Source organism: Melozone crissalis, unplaced genomic scaffold, assembly GCF_028551555.1.
Source record: "Melozone crissalis strain CALT ecotype California unplaced genomic scaffold, PUWL_Pcris_2 ptg000081l_1, whole genome shotgun sequence".
NCBI lineage: Eukaryota > Metazoa > Chordata > Aves > Passeriformes > Passerellidae > Melozone > Melozone crissalis.
The window spans coordinates 9,892,106-9,913,361 of record NW_026535858.1 but is presented as its reverse complement, the minus strand read 5'-3'; the positions used below and the strand labels follow the sequence as shown (position 1 = coordinate 9,913,361).

General features: G+C 36.5%; 1 protein-coding gene across 2 annotated transcripts in view; it reads right to left on the bottom strand.

Annotated features, from left to right (window-relative positions):
* The window catches only part of TASP1 (taspase 1), a 79,310-nt gene that overhangs the window by 34,004 nt on the left and 24,050 nt on the right, over positions 1–21,256 (bottom strand). For both annotated transcript variants that reach the window (XM_054290486.1, XM_054290487.1), the window contains exons 8-10: positions 13,369–13,475; positions 6,511–6,630; positions 5,470–5,548 (exon numbers count right to left, since the gene is read on the bottom strand). In XM_054290486.1, coding sequence (XP_054146461.1) covers positions 5,470–5,548; positions 6,511–6,630; positions 13,369–13,475 — 306 coding nt within the window. The remainder of the gene's footprint in view (positions 1–5,469; positions 5,549–6,510; positions 6,631–13,368; positions 13,476–21,256) is intronic.

Sequence of the window (21,256 nt, the reverse complement as noted above, 5' to 3'; positions counted from 1 at the left end):
TCAAAACACAAAGTGCTATTTATCCTTCATGGAATGATGCATTATGTGTACAAATGTATATATAACAGAGCTTTTAAAGTATTATGATCTAATCTCTAAAATGCCTTTATGAGGACAGAGGCCACTGCTTTTGTCATGAGACCTTAACAGTTTTCTAGGATCTTTGTGAATTCACCAACACAAGAAACTGGCAAGGAAATTTACACAGAATAAATACAGTTTGTACATGCATCCCTCCCTAAAACACGGCTGTTTTCTCTATCTGATTTTCATTCCATTCAAGAAAAGATTCTGTGCAGGAGACAAGAGCAAGACATTACCAGGAGACTTCTCCCAGACAACTACACCTCGTAAATAAATGTGGTATTTCCAGAAATCTGACATTCTTTGTACCTCCTCAAGAAAACACAGCTCTGGCTCAGCCCTGAAACCAAATTGTGTTTGTTAGCATCCTTAAATTTTTCTGAATGACTTCAACATATGTCAAGCTTCTACTCCTTCTGTAGGACCATAACTTGGGTTGTATTTTAAACCTCCCTAGGATAACCTATGTGCCTTTCTTGTATCAAATAGTCCCTTGAAATAAATTTTAGTAAAACCTGGAGATTTTGCAACTTTTTGTCACAGAAATCCTGCATTTTGTAAATAATGCAACACGTTCTGTCTTCAGAAATGCAATATTAAAGGTTTGCTGGCCTCAATGGCTGGTACCTAGACACAGCACACACACCCATCCTTTGTATGCGTTCTATTTCCTTCTCTTGTTAAGATGAAAGAAATGCAAGACATTTTCAGTCTCTACACTTGAACTCAAAAATTCCACTTGGGTTTAATTTTCAAAGTGCCCTGCATTAGCTGTTACTGTAATTTTATATTTATCTTTATATTTATTGTTAAGGTTCTGCAAATCCAAAGAGAATTAGTATTTCTCTATTTCTCTCCCAGGAAAGATACAGCCTGCCCCTTACACCAGCAGTATTGCTTTTGGCACAGTTAGTGAATGAATATTCATAATCATGACACATATGCCAACTGAATAGGAAATTCAGTGTCACACTTGACATTATTTTGAATGAGAAGAATATGCACAAAGACTTTGATTCTTATTATGCTCAGGAAAAAACAGGACATTTTTTCTTTAAGTACAGCCAAAAAATGGACTATTGCTTCTCCCATGGCTGGGTTTTGTTCGCAAATGTTTTCCCTCAAATAATATCTATCTTCCTGTGTTTACATTTGTATACCAGCAAAAAACACCCACCAAAGAGTTCCAAGCAGCCTTGCAAAGTGTTCTGGCCTCTTTTTGTGGGGAGGTGGTGGGGGTGCTTAAAGGGGAGCCTGTTTTATTTGTGTCTGTGTGCACACATGCATGGAAAAGCTTTTAAACACCATAGATTTGGCTTCTTCTACATTTATCCAAAACCCAGTTTAGCTGTTAATTACATTTATACTAAATAAAGGCCATTGGTCATGCTCATCTCATTTAATATCTCATTTAATTTCACTCCATCTCCACCATCATTCCTGCACAGAAGGGCCCTTGCACTGTCACTGCCCAGGTATCCTGGGTGCGCCCCCAACACAACTGCAACATTCTTTGAATTTTTTGAATTTTAATCCTGCTTTGGAGATACTTAAATTCCTGTAATGTTTATCCTTTAGCTGCCAATAAAGTCCCACAACAATTTTTTTTCCCAACCAAAATATTAATTTTAATATAATTCAGAGTTTATACATCAAAATGTTTCAAAAAGTTGATGGGGAAAAAAAAAATCAGAAAGGCTTTACTTGTTTACACAGAAACTGAATTTTAGACTGAGAGTTGCAGAATAAACCTTGGATTTAGGGCCCCTTAAACTCCCAGTCATTCCTAAGTTTCTCCATCTCCCCCCACTATGTTTTTAAAAAGTCTCCATCTTTTGATTTCAGTTGTCCCAGGCCCTGTTAAGCTATAACCATAAAATATGAGTTTTACAAATATGCTGTATTTTGTAAACCTTGAAGTAACTTTTGAAAAGCCAAAAAAAAAAAAAAACCCCAAAAAGCCCAAAACCACCAAAGACACTGTGTTCAAACAACATGGTCAAGTGACTGTTAGAGGTATGAAATTACCGTGCAAAAAGTTGAAGTCGTGCCCAAACAAGAACAGAACCACCACCTTTGGCACACTCTGCATAAAAACATGACAAAAATAGCCAAAAATATTTAAGAAACAACTTGCTAAAAGGCATAAGAGCTAATACCAAATCCTTCCTGAAGAGGCAAAAGCAGGAAGCCTCCCAGCAGCTACAGGGCCAACAGAAGATCCAAAATTTCTTCAAATAATACACAAGCATTGAAAAAAAGCTACAGAATTTGGGATTACTTTTGAGTACTTGTGTGGTGACATCTTCCCCCAGCCTGCTTTTTTTCTAATGAGGCAGGTACTTAAAGACATTGAAGCTTCAATTGGAGGATTTTAGAACAAAATTAATAAAAATTCAAGAACAAATCCTGCTGTATTATTAACTGCGGCATTTAAACTAAAACTTCCTTTTCAAAGGAAGTTTCTACAAAGGTAATCACAGAATAAAACTATTCCCAGCAAAACTAAAATATTATTATTAAAACTAAAATATAAAATATCCTATTCTCAGTGATCACTAAAAAGAAGCTTAAAAGTGTAAACCAGCACAAAAGAGAAACCTTTTATTTCCCAAATAATTACTCAGCTAAAATTATCTGGTTTAACACACACTAATACCAAATAATTTTGAGGATACTTTTGATAAAGCTTGTGGGGAATTAGAGTTTAACTTTTTATTCAAGATTTTATTTTAATTCCAAATGTGATTTGATGAGTCAGCTATTCTCTCAAGTCATGTAACAATAAACATTAAACATTACTCAATGCCCACAGCAACCACTGTCTAATTTTATTCTTTTTTTTTCTTCTCCCCACAAAATGGAAAAAAATCCCTGTAGAAACTATTAGATTTGTGCCAAATTCATGACTCAAAGTCAAATTAAAATAAATAGACACGTGAAATTAAAAGAACAAAATGCTATATTGTGAAAACCACAGAAATTTAAACTGATTGTAGGTTTCTCTTATGTACATCTTTTAAATACTTTTACGGACAGGTGTAAATGTCTAAATGTAAAATGAAACATGAAATGAATGTGCATGTACACAGTTTATATATAGCATGAAAGTTGTATTTGTTGCTGATTTAAAAAAAAAAAATGTTAAGACAAAACCTCTTTGGAAACCTCCAAGAAGGGGGTAAAATCACTATTGCAAATGCAGTCTAGTCTGGGTTTAGTTACATCAAGGGACAGGGTTGATATTCTGTTAAGAATATCATCTTGGAGCTTTCTAAACCAAGGCATCTTCTAGAATTCAGACATTACATTTATTTTCTAAATATTTAACAGTGATATATCTTAATGCATTATTCTCTTCCTTGGCCATGGCAGTTTCACCTGAATATTTGCAGATGTTCATGCCCCCATTCCCATGTCTTGTTGAGATCCAGCCAAGCTGCAAGTTTCATTCTTTCAACTTTTCCTACAACTTAATTTTCCATCCCTTTACTCCTTAATTAAATTCATGGTTCACATCGTTGGATGTTCATATTTTAAACAAGAGTCAGGCATCAATACATTTTAGAACTGCACTAAACATAAAGTACATTATAAAATAAAACATTATGAGCTTCTGAAATGGAAAAAAGAATGGTATTGATTACAGAGGAGTTCTCACTTCCTGTAAACATTTCTATCTCACTCCCTCTCACAGACATACACATACTTTAAAGGAAAACCAGAAACAAGAGTTTAATTAAACACCACTAGTCTGAATTTCAAATCCATGAATGAACAGATGGCCACACTTGACAATCCAGCAGCAGGCCACTCCAATTAACTGGGACTGGGATCAGGGTAATGTCATGGAAGCTAGAAGTTTTGAACCAAAAAAAATCCATATATATTTGTGACAGTTATAAATAGTATAATATTGAACTATTTAGGATTATACAGAAGTGGTACCAGCAAAAAGAGAGGAGGCTAATATTTCAGACTATCATTAAATCTAATCATCTCCTGTGAGGGCACCAGGATGCTTGTCAGTGCTCACAGGGACTTCAAATCCAGCTGACTTTGTAAAGAACAGCATTAAAAAAGTAAATAAAGCTGTCCACTTCAGCTCTTCCACAAACAATCTCTAATATTGGACTTGTGCTCACTAATTATTAAAACATGGTCCCAAACACTTGAATAGATTTGGTTACGTCACTAAGCATTTATTAAACTAAAATCAATACAGTGTCCCTTGAGTAAAAATGTCTTCTGACACTCCTGGGTTCAGTAAAACCATCCCCTGAGTAAGCACCAAAAAGGACATCTGCTTTTACTGACATCAAACTTATGGGTGAGCACCCACACCAATTTTCAACAGTGCAAGGCAGACATGAATACAGAAGAAATAAAAGCAATACAGGATATTCCTGATGCCTCTATCAAGTTTTCAATCTGTCACCTTGCTCTCCCCACTATTTCTGTAGCAGGACTCCAGCTCTGCAGTGCCCATGGGATACAGCTGGCATTCCCTAAATCTGAACTCTGCAGGTTTTCTTCACCTGTCCCTACACTGGATGCTGATAACTCTGACCCCTGAGCAGTGTCAACACCATAAATTTTGCAAGCTGACATAAGCACTTATAAAAAAGAGTTACAAGTAGTTTTTCTGATTGAGGCTGTTCATAAAACAAGTGAGAGGAACAAAAACATAAAAGCAACTCCTACATAATTTCACCTTAACACTTCAGTGTTCTGCAACGCATCAGATAAACACAATAGTTTTGTGTGTCAAGGACCCTGAGCTTTCCAAAGAGAACAGAAGCTCTCCTAATTCTTACATCACTTTGACAATTGCTGAATAAATATTTCCTGATACACTTATTCCAGTATTTTGGTTTTGCCTTTTCCCTTTCCTTTGAGAAGGAAAAGAGAGATGAAGAAAATATTCACTTAAATACTCATCTGAAATAGTAATTAAATATTTTTGAGGAAAAAATGCTGCATGTAGCATTTCTGTATCAAAGGACCCTCTGATTACCTCAGTCCTTTACACAAGGCTTCCATTCCCAGAGGTATTCTGCATTTAATACAATATTGGGCTAATAAGCACTTCTTCACAGGAGAACAGGTTCCCTAATACTTAACAAATCCAGCACATCCTTTCCGTGCAATATAAAACAGTATAAAAATTCCCATGGTTGCTAATTAAATAAAAAGGGCAATATAAGCAACCAACAAGACATGTAAATACAATGCTGACAATAATAAATGATTCAAATTAAATGAAACAAATAAATTATACAAATTTAGAATATAGTCTGGAAATTATGTTGTTATTTTGAATTTACAAACTAGTTACAGAGAAAGATAGTAACTTCATTAAATATTTATAAAAGTAGTAAATACCTGAAGTACTCACAGCAGTGGAATAAGGGTTATGAGCTCCTGTATTTTCAGCCCAGCAGCCACAACCATAAAGAGCTGCCTAAGGAAAGAAGCACATTGTTCATAAATTTTAAGTGTGTGAGATCTTTGCTATAGTCTCTTTCCTTAAAAAAAAGAAAATACAAAAACAACCTCAAGCCAACAACAATAACAAAAAAGAAACCCAAGAAAAACGCAAGTATTAGTACAAAAGATGAATAAGAATATCATAACCATATTGCAATTCCACTCCATTTTACTACATCCTTTTACTATTCTTGCGATCTGAGTGTTTGTCATAGACACAGAATTCTAGCCTAGCTTAACAGAAAATGAGGGTAAAGATATAACCCTGCTCATATAAAGTCTCTTTCACTCTGCTATTCAAAAAACAAACAAACAAAAAAATCTTAACTACATTTCAAAAGAGAACTGCTTTTTGGACAGTGGAAAATGACAACCAAAAATACAGCTGTACAGCAATAGAGTACAAAACTTCTGCTGCACCTCAAAATCCCCTCACAACAATAAGGTGACACACCATAAATATGTCATTATAACATTAATAATAAATAGAACTATACATAATTTATAATCATAATTATATATAACACATCATAAATACCTGATATGTTCTTTTATTACTTTTGTCCCTTGCTCTAATTCACAAGATCATTTAAAAATTAATTGGGACAGCTCCCTAAATACTGAGAGAAATCTTTTTTCAAGACTCTAAGCATTTAAGAGACAATTTAAGGATGTATTCAAGCCCAAGAAATTAACTTAGTGCTATCTCTGTCAAAAGGTAACAACAGAACATCTTCCCTATCACTGTTTTATTACAATGATGAAGGACTTTAAAACCACTTGCAAATCAGTGCAGTGAAAATGCCTTCAGCATTTAACAGGAAGGAAGGGAGAACAGAGATTTGCTGTCACAACCCTTGCTTTACACTACACTTGTTTGTGACACTGAACAATCATTCCCAACCCCAAAAAAATTTTAAAATGTACAATGATCACCTGACCAACTCTCCCAGGGTGCTTCAGTGCTAAACCTCCACTGGAGACAGCAGCAGCCACATTTCCTTCTTGGTCAACAACAACTGCACCAACTGTATCCAAGGTTCCTGAGTCATTCTCCTGCAGGGCACACAAACAGAAAAAAAATCCTATAGCAAAAATAGTATATTAAAGTCAGATCATACTCCTTAGGAGTGTGCAAGTGAGAGCCTAGCAATCAAATGGATTTGTTATCATGCACCTGTAGCCACGGCCAAAAATCTTCCCAAAATGCTGTTTTGCCTCAGACAGGACCTTAATAAAACTTCTCCAGTAGCAAGAAGGTAATAAACATTTCAGAACTAATCCAATGCTTAGATCACCTACTTCTACTCACAGAAGTGCCAGAAGTCATTTTTTCTTAGTGGTTGCCACTTGTCCACTAAGAAATGGTTCAGCAACGGATGCCACATCAAAGGCCTTCCCTAAAAGGTCTGAAAAAGCATTTTCAGAGGCTCTGATCTTTGAGGATGTGTGATTTTTAAAAAAGGAAATTTAAAAAAAACAAATTAAAACAACAACAACCAACCCCCCTCGCCAAAAAAAAAAAGTAAACAACAAAGCACCATCACAAAAAAACCAAGCAGCTGTTTACCATGTAAAGAGAAAATACTGATATCCTGAGCAAGACAACAAAGAGAAGCCTCAAGGAAAAAATTCTCCCCTAGGACAGATTGCTTCTGCCAGACTTGTTCTCAGCTCATGAATCTTTGGTGAGTAAAGCATTTTTACCCTTTATTCCCGTAACTAGAAAAGTTACTTCCATGACTCCTGAGGTAGATTTACACCCCCAGGAGCAGGGGCTTTCCCTTATATCCTTCCCCCATTCCTTAATGCACCACACTAAGTCCCTCTTAGAGAAGGAACAGTTTTCCCCTCTCTGCAGAACCCAGGGCAAGGCACTCACACCTCATGCTCCACCACACACACAGCATGCAGTGTACAGAAATTAAACCAAATAAACAGAATTGATCCATCATCCATCATGTACTCCAGAGATGCACATTGGTGCTGCACAAGCCTCAAGCCTCTTACACAGACTTACCCAGGGAAATAATGCCAGAGATTATTAAGTTTTTCATATAAATATGAATTTTCTGGACTAGAACTCAGAAGGAGGAGTTAAGAAAAAAAAAAACCACACGATTCAACTTCAAATTATCAAGTTCCCATCATCAATTAAAATTCCCTTGGTCATACTATGTCACTTCTCAAGCACAGTTTCTAGTACTGCAATGCTGATGATACTCTGGCCACACTTAATTTAAGAGAAAACACTTGGCTTAATTCTGTGTCAGTCTCAAAAGGAAAACATGCAGTACAGTCAGTCTCAAAAGGAAAAATATGTTCTACAGTACTTTTCAAGCAACTGGAACTCCTAGACAGGAGTTTCATCTTTGGCTTTCATCCAAAGAAACAGGAAGTTTCTCCTCTGCTCCTACACCTGGATCATCCCTGGCAAGTTCTGCACTCAAGATGCTGGCACTGACCACACTCAATATTAAAACAAATTATGTCCCAACAATAAAGCAGAGTAACTGCTTAAAGACAGACAGGGGTGAGAAGCTAGAGATCCACAGTTTCAACTGGTACTGGGAAGATGAGTAAGCTGAAAAACAGAGGAAGGAAGGATCAGGGAGGGTAGGAAAAGTAGAAACAAAAGGATTATGGGAGCAAAGAGGATAAGAAAAGAACCAGCTCCCTTCAAGTTCTAAAGATGAAGGAAAATTAAGGAACCTTTTTTGAACATCTCATGTGCAAATGTATTTTTCAGCTCCCAGGACTCCCAGACACAGCCTGAGCTAAAACAAACCCAGTTCAAACAATACAACTCAGGGGACGGAAAAGACCTCAACCAGCAGACCAGGCTGCTCATGGGATGTGCAGATTCCCATCCTTGGAGGTTTCCAAGACCAGACAAGATAAACCTCTTCCCAACATGAATTCTCTCATGATTTCTCTGTAGAGAAGAACTACTATGATACAGGTGGCTGCTATCTACACCCCTACCCTCTTTTATCAAAGAATTTGATAATAATATACATATAATTGATTATATATACATATATATATTATATATAGTATATCTAATATATATAATATATAATACATATGTATATTAATATGCATACAATTGATTATACATATACTTGATTATTTACATATCAATTCTAAACACATATAATTATTTAAATTATAACATATATTTATTATATATGTTTACACATTTTATATATAATGTATAAACATATATAATAGATAAATATATGTTATAATATATATTTGATATATATTTTGTATATATTATATCAAATATATATATCCATTAAAAATTTCCTCTTTTGTCAAAGGAAGTTATACCCACAAGAAAAATCTTAATAGACAGCCACAGATATAAAAGTCTAGCCTATCAAAGTTTGTTTAAATGAGGCAACTTTGAGGCTGGACATCTTTTCTAAGGGAAGCATTGCTAAGAGAAGGTTGAGTTGGACCACACAACCTTCTGAAGGAAATCTGTATCTCTGAAGCAAAGGAATTCTGTATTTTTCTTCTCAGTAACACAGGTTTGTGGTGGGGGGAAATGGGAGTGGTTTGTGATTAAAAAAAGTCACTGATATATGGGTGATGCTGTATTTATCCTTATTCAGCAAACTGAAAATCAGCAATGTTCTATTCCACATCCAGTGGGAAAAAAACCATTGTCAGCATCTTCTACACACACGAACTGTACTGGCAACCCTGATTTCTGGAGTAAAATTAAGAGCTCATCACAATTTAGCAAAGGAACTTTTTGTACATCTCCCTATAGAAAAGCATCGTGTGCCTGAGGAGTCACTGCAAGGCTGCACCTGCTGAGAACCTTTCAGTGTCACACATTTCATCTCTCCACATCACATCAATGTTGAAAAGCAGAGGATCCTGTCAAGCTACTGTCAGGACAATAAAAACATATTTAGAAAATACTAGAAAGTACGATAAATACTACAATTCACAAAGTCTAAAATAAGACCAAACTTTATACAGGTCCAATAGGGACTAAACAAGATCCAGCTTGCTTGTCCTTACCTTTCTATTGATTGATTTACTTCGCTACTTACATTTTAAAGTTTTGCAGGTTCTAAAGGAAACTTGGTGATATCTGTTCCCAAATTCTGTATCTGAGTTCAGCTACTAAATTATACTTGTCCACTGAAAATGCACTTTGGGGTTTTTAACAATGCAGTATTGCAACCTAAATATAATCTATTATGTAGTTAATATTTTGCATGGAAAAACCTGAAAGTCAGTGTTAGAAGTCAAACCTCACATTACTTAATTTGCACCTTGCCAACAAGAAAGGAAATTAATGTATTAAACCATGGTCCAAATCCTCCGATTTTGCTAAGAGCATGCACACAAAACTGAAAGATGCTCACCTGCACAAATGCAGAGTTCTAGCAAGCATTTTTTAAAAACCCTCCTTCCCTTCTGCACATAAAAAAATTGGTAATATTCATCACTACAAGCCCCTAAGGAAGCAATTAACAGATTAGGAGAGCTCTACCCAGTACCCACTGAAAGATTCTGCACACAGGGCCTTTTCCCTCTCCACCTGAGATAGTTTTGAAACGCCATGGAAAATAATTACCAGTAAATCTCATCTCTGAGTGTAAGTGATAAAATACAAAATTAACCACATTGAAGCAACTAACATTTATATGCTATTACCCAACTATCTAATTATGCAAAGCCTGATGAACAATCCCAGCCTTCCCAGTTTAACAGTTGGTTGGTGTGTAAAAAAAACCATTTTGTTTGATCCTCATGTGCAAGATGAGGAGATTACTCCATACTGCATTTCCACAGATAAAGCCAAAACAAAAAACCAAAACTTAACTAGAATGGGTGAAAATTATTTAGGTTTTTCCCATATTAAATGGATTTTGAAGCATACCTTTGAAAGCTGTTAAGGCTTTACCATCAAAGACCATTTGCACACAAATGTGGAAATTTCCTTTTTTAAGGAAATTTCCAAACTGCAAGACTAAATAAGACAGACATTAGGAATGACTGCAGCCATAGTTGACTGCTACACTTAAAATTACCTGCACACAGACAAAAATATTTTCTAAATCTGTTCAGTCTTAATACAGTAACAGAAGCACATGGAACTGTTGATTCCATGCATATTGCATAATTCCAACTGGTCTATACATATGTCAGTACTTATGTTGAACTAGATAAAAACCAAGCCAGCTTTATTAAAACTCAACCTAAATAATGTAATTTATAGAGTTAAATAATTAGGCTATAAAATGTAACTTACAAACACCAATTTCTTCCCCAAAAATCACATGTACTAGGGATTCTTAGTGTCACTTATTCAAACCAAGAAGAGGACAACTTTTTACAGATAAGCTGAGATCACTTGTAAAAGTGATCTAATTTTTAAACATGTATTTTTATTTTTAAACCTGTATTTTTCTTTTCAATAGCAAAAGACAAAGTAAAATTAGGGTTTCTAGCCAAACTCTGCTAAGCTATTTTCAACAACCATTTCCTCTGGTAAAAGACAGACTAACAGTAAGCTGACAAATATTTACTTCTGATATTTACTGGTGCTTGAGGGAAGAATTTGAGAATGGCATCTGGCTGAAAGAACACATCATAGACACCCCCCATGAGAATGTTTAGTTAATTTTTGTTTGTGTGTGAGTTATTTCTTAGCTAAGTAAATCAGTAAGACTCTGCAACTTGAAAAAGACAAAAGTTTTACACCTTCGAAATTTGGTGAAGTTATAAATGGATCTTCCTGTATGCAAATGCATAATCCTCTGCAAATGCTACATTGGGTGAACAAAGAGAAACACAGAAAAAACTCCATTTATCAGGAAACAAAACTCAAGTTTTTCCATACAAACTTTGACAAATTTAAACAGCCTGATTCTTTTTAAGGTTGGTATCATCACATTTTTATTGAAAACTAATTTTAAACCTGTATTTTTCTTTTTAGCTGGCGATATTTATCAGTAGCTCAAACTTCCAAGTAATTTCAGTCTGTTTTGGTCACCATACTGTGTCTTCACACTGGCCTATTAATTCTGATCCCATTCAACTGCACCTTGGTTAAAACATCTTTTCTACCTTGCTCTCCCCACAGCCTGCAGCACTGACAGAGGCACACAGGCTCAGCTGCAGCAGAGTTGAAGCGGGTGAGTCAAACCAGAAAATAAACCAGCTCTGAAATCCTGCTGAAAGGAATGGTCTGCAGCTCCAGAGAAGCATAGCTGATAAAAAAGTTACAGGAGTATTTATCAATTAAAATAACTTTGACAAGAAGATTAACTTCTAATTACTCAAGTATTTAAATGGTTTTAAACCAGTTATTTGAAAACCTTTTATGAGAGCACAGCTTTGACAGCGTGAGTTTTAGGACAACAAATCACAAGCCTCATCCTTGCTAAATGACTTTTTTCTACTAGTTTGGGGAGATACATTCTACTTTTTTTTACCTTTTAGAATTTGATTTTTCATTTCTATTTCATTTGGAAAAACTACTCAGAAAACCTTACTTCCTGTAAGGCTACAATTGCCCTACACTCTGTGGATAGCAGGAGAATCCCATATTGAGAGCATGGGTTGGTTTTCATCCCTCCTGCATGGGCAGGATGTGCCCAGATAGCTGACAAAACCTGTTGTTACTGGATTACTCACCAGGGAGAAGAGCTCTATCTCATCACCTCCTTTACCTACCACCACTGGGAATCTCACACAAGCTCTGCACAGGACTCTGGAGCTCTTGAAATTTCAAATTGCAGGTTGGTAAGCTCATGCACTGGCATATGTTTCAAGCATTGACTTGCCCCTTATTACATGAACAGCAAAACTGCACAGGGACCCCTCCTCTCCCCAGCTACACTTTCACACTCCCCGGCTCTCAAGGAGGGAACTGAAATCCTGTGAACAGGAAAAGTTCCAAAATGGACAACTAACTTCCATGACTCCCTCATCCTTAATTTCTTCACAAATCTTAAATCCTCGAAAAAATTAAAATTAGCACCTTGCTAGAGAAAACATGTAAGAACACAGATACAAATTGCCTTATCACTGGTTGCCTTTGCAGACTACAGACAACACACTTTTGCTAACAATCCTCTGGGATTTATACCTTATTTACATCAATATATGTAACTATGCAGGAGTCAGACAGCAATGCCCAATCCAAAGGCCCACAGGCCCCAAATAAGGCACAGGCATTGAATTTAATGACCCATACTTTGATACTCAACATCAAACACAAATACTGTGAATGACATTCTCACAGGTTACCAAAACTCTACATTTAAACTAAGAATGAGGGGAACAGAGGGAATCCCTGGTAGTTTTGTAGCACAGGTAATAAGGGCCAGGTCAATGCCAGATGCATGCACAGATGCACATGTTTACCTACCTGATATTTCAAATTTCACCAATTCCAGTTCCATAACGCAGTGTGCTCAGGAGACATTAAAAAGTGGGAAACAGTGACAGAGATCCCAAGCTGAAGAAAATGTTTTGGTAAATAATTATCTGTTTGTATTTACATTTGTCACATTTCCAGTTCAAAATGAGCAAAATATTTTTCTTAGCACAAGCAAGATGTAAAGTGAGGGTTTGGTTTCCAAATAGCAAGGCAGAAAGTTTTAACTGCACTAAGTTTTCATTATATCATCTAAACATTAGGATGGACAAGGAGAACAGGCTTCTGAGGCTACATCAGTCTTACTATATAAGACATGAAGTTTATTAGCAGTCAGCTGTAAGTTTAGGACAACACAAGAATTTGAAACAAGAGCTAACCTTTTCATTTGATTGTCTTCTTTTCTTTAGTTGAATGAGATCTGTTTCCACCTTTTCGGCCAACTCCAGCTTCCTCTTGTTCCTCTTAAAAGCTGCTAAACTAAACCCTATAAAAATAGTTCAAAAGTACGTAACTAAGTAAAATATACTTATTTGAAGCAAATATTGATAAGTTGACATTTTGAAGGATACATCCCCCACTTCTTTACAGATGCAAAAATGCATCAATAAAAAGCCAAAAACTAAGTATTCAAGTTTCAGTACAAGTTGTTCACATCTTTTCCTAGAAGTTCTACTATTGTTCAGCAACGGTGATGAGTAAAATATCTGGTAGAAACACAGCACGAACACATGGAAGCTGATCTAAATATCTTTGGCAATGAAGCAGCACTGCACAGAAGAGAACAGGATAAGTGCCTTGTGTTAAAATTGTCTCTGACTGCTGACAAGTAAATAGATACCATGTGAGCTGATTCTGATAGCCATAAAATTAGGTTACTATTTTATTACCTTAATCACATATCTGTATGTTTACCCATATATTTCAAGCCACACACAATTCTAGCAGTAGTTTATGCTCCATAATCCAACACAGTCTAAAGACCACCTAGGTCTCAAGAAGACAAACATCTACTTCCCACATCTAAGCCCTACATTTAGAAAGGAAGTGCTCTCTAAAGTGGACTAAAAAATAAAATTGTTATGCTTAAGAGACCAAAATTACATGTTCCCATTTTAGAAGTTTCGTTTCATGAACAAATTGCAGATATTGACATATTTAGCTTAAATTAGTTTTGACTCAATATCATCCCCAGGCTGTTTTAACATCCTCTGTAAAATGTAAAGAGGTGTGGAGAAAATGTCTTTTGTCACTTGTTTAAACCACACCAAATCAACCTATTGGGAGAACAGAGCAATTTGAATCTTATTTATACAAGTCACAAATTCAAAGGAAACTAAAAAGCACAGGTTTTTCTATAAACTTAATTTTAAATGAAATTCTGAACCTAGTTACATCACTATTATTCAGAAGACTGGAACAGCTACATGAAGTCCAGTAACAAACTCAATATTACAGAGCCAATGGAACCCAGAGCTTTCATTTATAATTCTCACAAAGTACACAGACAGTGAACATTTTACTTTGAAACTTCTCCACACAGGTGTCAAATTCACCTAGTGAACTCACTTTTAGTCATGTTTTTAAGTATATAAAACTGGACCTTAATGTACACACAGTTATAGTTAGTTCAAGGATATAACTCAAAAAGTAGTGAGAAAGCTGGCATTTCTCCCCAAAAACCTAATGAATACCAGTTCTTTAAAGATGTAAACTCATATTAATCAGCCATCACCAAGAAAGTAATTCATTCTACTATATAGAGTTGATTAATTCAGACAACACATTTCTATGTTTGAAATGAGGATGAAGAGGTAAAACCTGAACACTTGATAAGAGGGAGCAGACAAAGAATCATTTTAGTCAAATACTAATTGGCAGTGGGAAGAAAACTAAAAATCTCTCACAGATCAAGAACTTTGTAAACAGAAGTGCCCCAAAAGAAATTAAGCCAGCAGATTGTTCTTAAGAGAATTTTTAAACAGGAGAACTTGCAAGTTGACACAAGCTCACCAAGCACAGCAAATACCTATGGGCAGAGCCATTTGGGATGAGTAAAAATGGTGCTGGCCTTGGTATTCCTCAAAAGCAGGATAAATATGCCTAAACCTGTTACCTGCTGCTGCCACTGCCTCCTGCCAAGCTGGAAAAACGTGGACCTAGAGAAGCAAAAGGGTGCAGGAGCCCACACATGCAAACCAGAACAGTTCCTTGTACCTCAGAGCCCAATGCCAGCAGTGTCCTGAAACCTCCTGCAGTATTTGCATCTTCACCAGCTCATACACAAGCACAAAGATCACATCAAATGCACACAACACACGGACTAGCTCCAAGCTGCCCTGCCAGCTGCACAGAGGGCCACTATATGGCCTCTCAGCATCTCCTTGATACCTTGGTAGCATATTTATCCTACCATTTTTCCACAAAACACAAAGTTCTCCAAGCTTTAGAGATGTTTCATTCACTTAAGACTGCAATCCCTAGCTAAGCAACTAATTTTCAGAGGTTACACTGTGCCTTAAGACAGCTTGTCTTTTCAAAACAGGAAAAAACCTGAATACTTATTCTGAGTGATCTGAATGCTAACAGTAACTTATCTGCATTGTTAATTCAAAGTGGTATCAGTAAGTTGAGAAATATGGGGTAGAAAAAACATCATTATGAACAAAGTACACATCTCTTGGGCCAAGGCAGACAGACAGATAAGACACCTCTCTAGAAGCATTTGATGATGTAGGTTGGAAGAGATATTGGGAGGTTGTGGAGTCCAACCTCTAAAAACACCCAAATCCAATTAAAAAGGATTTGTCAGATTATGAGTATTTTCAACAATGGAGATTTCACAACTCCTCTGGGCCTCTGCATCAATATTTGATCAACCTCAGGTTTAAATAAATAAGGTATTAATTCGTATTCTTCAGTTTATCATGAAAGATAATACCTTTCCCTGTGAGGGAAAGTCATTCTACTCAGACATCCAAAGAAGGGAAATTCTTGTGCTCAGGCTACAATGAACTTCAAAATAGTTATTATAATTAACTTTGAAGATTTTGTTTTACCAAGGATTCATGAATAACAGCCTTTCATTATTTAAGGAAAATAATTACTATCAGTAATTATCAATTCCTCTTAGCAGGACAAGCCAGCTAATACCTCCAAAGTGACCCAATAATCATGAAATAAAGGACCAGGTTACAACTCAAAACCTGGCAACTTTTTCCTCTGATAGTTTTATGTCCAACTTCAGTTTAAAAAAAGTCTTGACTCTTATTTGAATCTTAAAATTTGGGGTTTTTTTCTCCCCAGAATAAGTGAATAAAGATTAAAGCAAGTGACAGGCTGCCTGCCCTCAGTTTATTCCTGCCTTTGTGATGTTCTATCTATGTAAAACCACTATAAATGCCATAAAATGAACAGTACTCTCACTGCTTCATCTCGGTCTGCTAGGGACAAAAGAAACTGAGGAACACAAGCGAGCTCCAAACTACATACATGAAAGATGAAACCAGAGTTCCCTGAAAACACCCTCTAAGTTTGGTCCTTGACAAAGAACACACCAAAACATCAAATTAAAACATTCCATGAACTAAAATACAATCCAGGATTCAAACATGCTTGGTTAACGACACACACACAACACGGAAAAACAACCCACGGAAAATTTATTTTGCAAATAAGTGCTACAGACAGAAAGAAAACACCTACACACAATCTGAGTTCATAATTCACATTAAATCTAAAACAAAACCTCAACTTTGTGGTGCAAGGACACTACAAAATTTCATTTGTCCTTAATGACAGTATAAAAACCACTCTCACCTTCTCCAACCAGACAGTGCATTCCAAACTTGAGAAAAGGAAAGGCTCACAACACAGTGATGAAGACAGGAATGTTTTCTTAAAACAAATGCAATATAGCTACATCAGCCTGATGTTGCCTGGGTCAAGGAGGAAGAGAAGAGCAAGAGAAGCAAAGCTTCTTCTCTGATTTGGGAGAATGCTAGGAAGAGGGGTAAGGGAGCTGATGGAATTTTAGCTTGAAAAAGTTTTGGTGGTGGTTGCTGTTGGTACTGTTGTTGAAATCTATGGAAAGGTATTTAGTAAAATGTCCTTTGATTTCACCCAAGAACTTAAAAGTTTAGATGTAATTCAAAAAAGTACTTTCAGATAAAATCCCTGGCAATTAATACCCTACCCAGTAATAGCATGTGCACTCCACATCATGCTTAGAAGAATTGAGAATTGAGTCTTGGGAGTACAACCAGCCCATCTCTTCTGCTCCCTCATTTATGCACCTACTGGCATAAGTAAAACTGCCTCTGAGCTGCTGGGAGAGGAAGGGGAAAAAAAGAAAAAAGCCCCACAGCTTACAAAATTACTGTTCCTGTTTAAAAGTCATTTTATCAGGCCTCATCCAGACTAAATACTCAATGAGTGACAACTGTAGCACAGCAGTACCAAAGTTTTATAAATAAATCCAACCTCATTTACAGTATTTACCACACATCCCTGCCTCTTCTGGAACAAATAATCTTCAAGGACCTGGAAACACCTTCCTAATCATCCACATTCTCCCTTCAGCCCCCAAGGTACCAACATGAGCAGCCCACATGGACTCTGCAATTTGGGTGCAACTGTGCCAGAGAGGAGAAGCTCTGGTGGAAAATTTGGTCACAGCAGAGCTGAGACAAGTGTGGGGGTTGGCCTGGGACAAGGCTCAGTGGCTGAGCACAGAACAGTAGAAGCTCCTGCTCAACACCACAGGCCTGCAGGAGAGGTTGGCATTAGTTGATGTGGTATCAGAACATGCACTTGATAATATTTATCTGTAAATGCAACAGAAAAGTCTGACAGGCTCATTTGTTCAAAGTTAAGACTGCTGTGGATGTTCAAAAGGTTCTGATGTTCCTGGATACCCCACTGAGAAAAGGCCACAGGGTCCATTACATAATTAATTAGCCCAAGATTCATCTCCTAAACTATTACTACTAGACAACAAATACACCTTTTTTACATGATTTTTTCATCATTATCACCACCTAACAAGGAGATGAGAAAGTAATTTTCAGCAAGCAGGTCAGTGGAAGAGATTATTAGTCTCTGACTAATGATGAAAAGATTCATCTGTGTCACTTGTTTGCCAAAAGATTTCCACATTCTTTACCCACGTCCTGTACTCTGATCATTCCCTTAACTCCTTTAACCATTATACTGTGTAGAGGTAAAAATTTGATCTAAAATATTGGCAGTTCTATTAGATAATGATACAATGACTAAGTAAATGAAGCACAACTGTATTTCCCATTCTACACAGCTCTTCAGAAGTTTTTCTCAGTCACCTTTCACAGCCCATTAGAAATGGTTCAGAAAGCACAGGCATATGAAAAGCAGAGTTGTCCTACACATGGAGTCCTTGAAACTACTGAGTTGTACATACTGACTTAAATACAACACCAAGACACCTTTTCATCTGTTAAATATTGGTATAATTGAAACATATCTATTTGTTAATTCTAGCCCTATGTACCTTAAACAGGCCCACAGATGACAGGCTGTTTATCAGAATGCACTTAATTTCTTGCCCAAAGTTAATGCAAAACATTTTCACTACAAAGTCCGTGTTTCCTTAAAATCCCCGTGCTTTTATAAGCCACATGTATTCCCTTGTTTATTTTCAGCAAGGTTGAAAATTTGGAAAATGGCTATGTGAATAACTATATTTTCAAACATAGGAAGGAAATACAAATTTTTAGCATCACTAAATGACAAATCAAGTTCAGGACAATATTCAAACCTTCCTGGTTACAGTGGTGGAACAGCAAGCTGGGGACACAAACCCCAAATACCAACTTTCAATCACACACATTACAAATAATTATGCAACTAAATATTACACAACCTGTAAGTGTCCAGCAATCCTTGCTTAAAATCAAACTATAAACTGAAAATACTACAAAAACCCCAAGAATATTTTAAAATCTTTGAAGGAGAGCTAGAGCTCTGACCAATCATATAGCACCCCCTGGCAGACAGTGCTTAGAGTCAGCTGGCAGAAACTTTCTGCAATTTATCTTTCTATTCCATATAAAAAGAGAATGCAACTATTGAAGAAGACAATTAAAAAGGAATATGTTAACAAATGAGTTAATCCACAGAAATTCAAATGATCGTGTGAAGAATTCTGTTGAGCAGCTGCTAAAATAAATGACACAAATTCAAACAGGAAGATGAAAATAAATTTCTTTTTAACAAAGCTATTTTAAATGACAGATTAACACCACTTAGGCTTGTGTTGGGACTAAAAGACTACTAGAGATAGTTTCCATGTTGCCATACTCTGACAGAAACAGCAAAATGAATGGGGGAGAAAAGGCACTTAAAAGCATATTTTAAAAATAACCTATATCTCAGAGCACTACTCTATATATCTGCTCTTTACAACACAAACTCAGGGTAAACTGCTGCTGGACACAGTATTTCTTAGTGCCTCCTGCAAGAATTCTTGTTTTTCATCAAGCAGCTTGGAAGACTTTCATTCAAAGAATCTTCTGGGCACTTTGGCTCAATCTTTTTCCTGGGTACCTTACAGCCATTCTCCTGGCTGCACTCAGCTGCTCAGATTTCAGAACAAAAAGTGACCCTACTGTCTCCAAATCCAGGGAAGACTTACATCATGTATTCAGATTCACCAAGCTTCCTAACCAAATCCCCAGGACCCTCCAAATCTTTCATCCTCCCCTTGAAAACAAAGGAAACATGGTCTGAGCCACTGACCTGAGCCACTGCCTGAAATTCACAGCACAGTTTCAGCAATATAGGAAGTGTTTTTCTTAATACAATAAAAATGAAGTAATGAGACCATTGGGAGTGAGATTTGGGGTTTTGGAGGAGAGGCAGGCAATACTGGTGGTCAGGGAGACACACAGTGTCACTAGAAATAGCACGGTCTGCACTACACTCATCCAGAAGACCCTCCCTCATTAACGAATCCAAGCAGCCATAGGATAAACAGCAATTTTCTTGCACGCACACAGTAAAAAAAAAATAAAGTACAAGTAAAGAAATGGTCTGTTACAAGCAAAATTTCAAACCAATCCATAGCAGCCCTGAGTCTGTTGAACAAGATTGATTTTACTGATAACACGAAGTTATTCCAGGTAATTTGAGAATTTGACTGAAGAAGGATTCTGAGTAGGATTCTGACAATGAAGTAGCAGCTTTTATTCAGCAAGTCTCAAAATAATGAGGTAACTCAGAGTTGTAAAGGTTTTTGCAGGTGCTGGAAACTAATACGGGTTCAAAAGGAAACAAAAATTTCATGTCAGAAAATGTCACTATTTACTTCCCATGTATGCAAGAGTCACTAAAATATCCAGAATTTAGAGTCTGGAATAATGTAAGGGATAGGGGAAGGGAAGTAAATACTTGCTCTGTTCTTACATCCTTTCTTAAGTATCTTATTTATGGCTACTCTTGAACTGCAGTTCCCAAGTTACGTGGATCCACTGCAGCTATTTCAGTTCTTATATAATAACAAAATTATATTATATATTTGTTCTTATATTATTCCCTGAGGTGCTTACAGTCACTTCCACATTGTCAGAGTTACAAGTTTGCTGCGTGAGGAGGTGCCTTCCTTCTCTTTCCCTTTGCAGACTTTAACATTACAAGCAAATGCAAGACGCTGTCTTACACCATGTTATCTTTGTCAAAGATAATTTACATCTCTTATAGGCTGAGTTGATAATTTCAGATAGAAGTGGTTTGGTTATTCCTAGTGCAGGCACAGATATTGGCAGTTGAGGATGGACCTCAAATTTACATTGCATATTTAAAGTGTACTTTGAATATTTTTAAGAGACTCCAATGTATAGTAATTCAGCACTTCTAAACTGTAATTACATCTTATCACTTGGATTACACTGCCAAAGCAGTCTCTCTAGCACAGGGCAACAAAGCACTGGGATAAACCAGGCTCTGTACTGGCAGCCTCTAGTTTGGGCACGGATTAACAAATTTAGCTTCCTTGCAGACTGTGGGCAATACAGACAGATGACATTTCAAGTGTTTGGTTTTTTTAAAAGCACTTGCTTTGTACACTGCAAAGTCACCAGGTTTCTACAAATGGTAGGAAATCCCATTTCCTCACACACTTAACAAACCAAAAAAGATAAAGCATGTGAGCCTTGACAAAACCTTGATGTAATTCAACAAGTAACATGGTTTAGAACATGCTTCCAGTTTGGTGCTTAGACACTTTGATAGTTC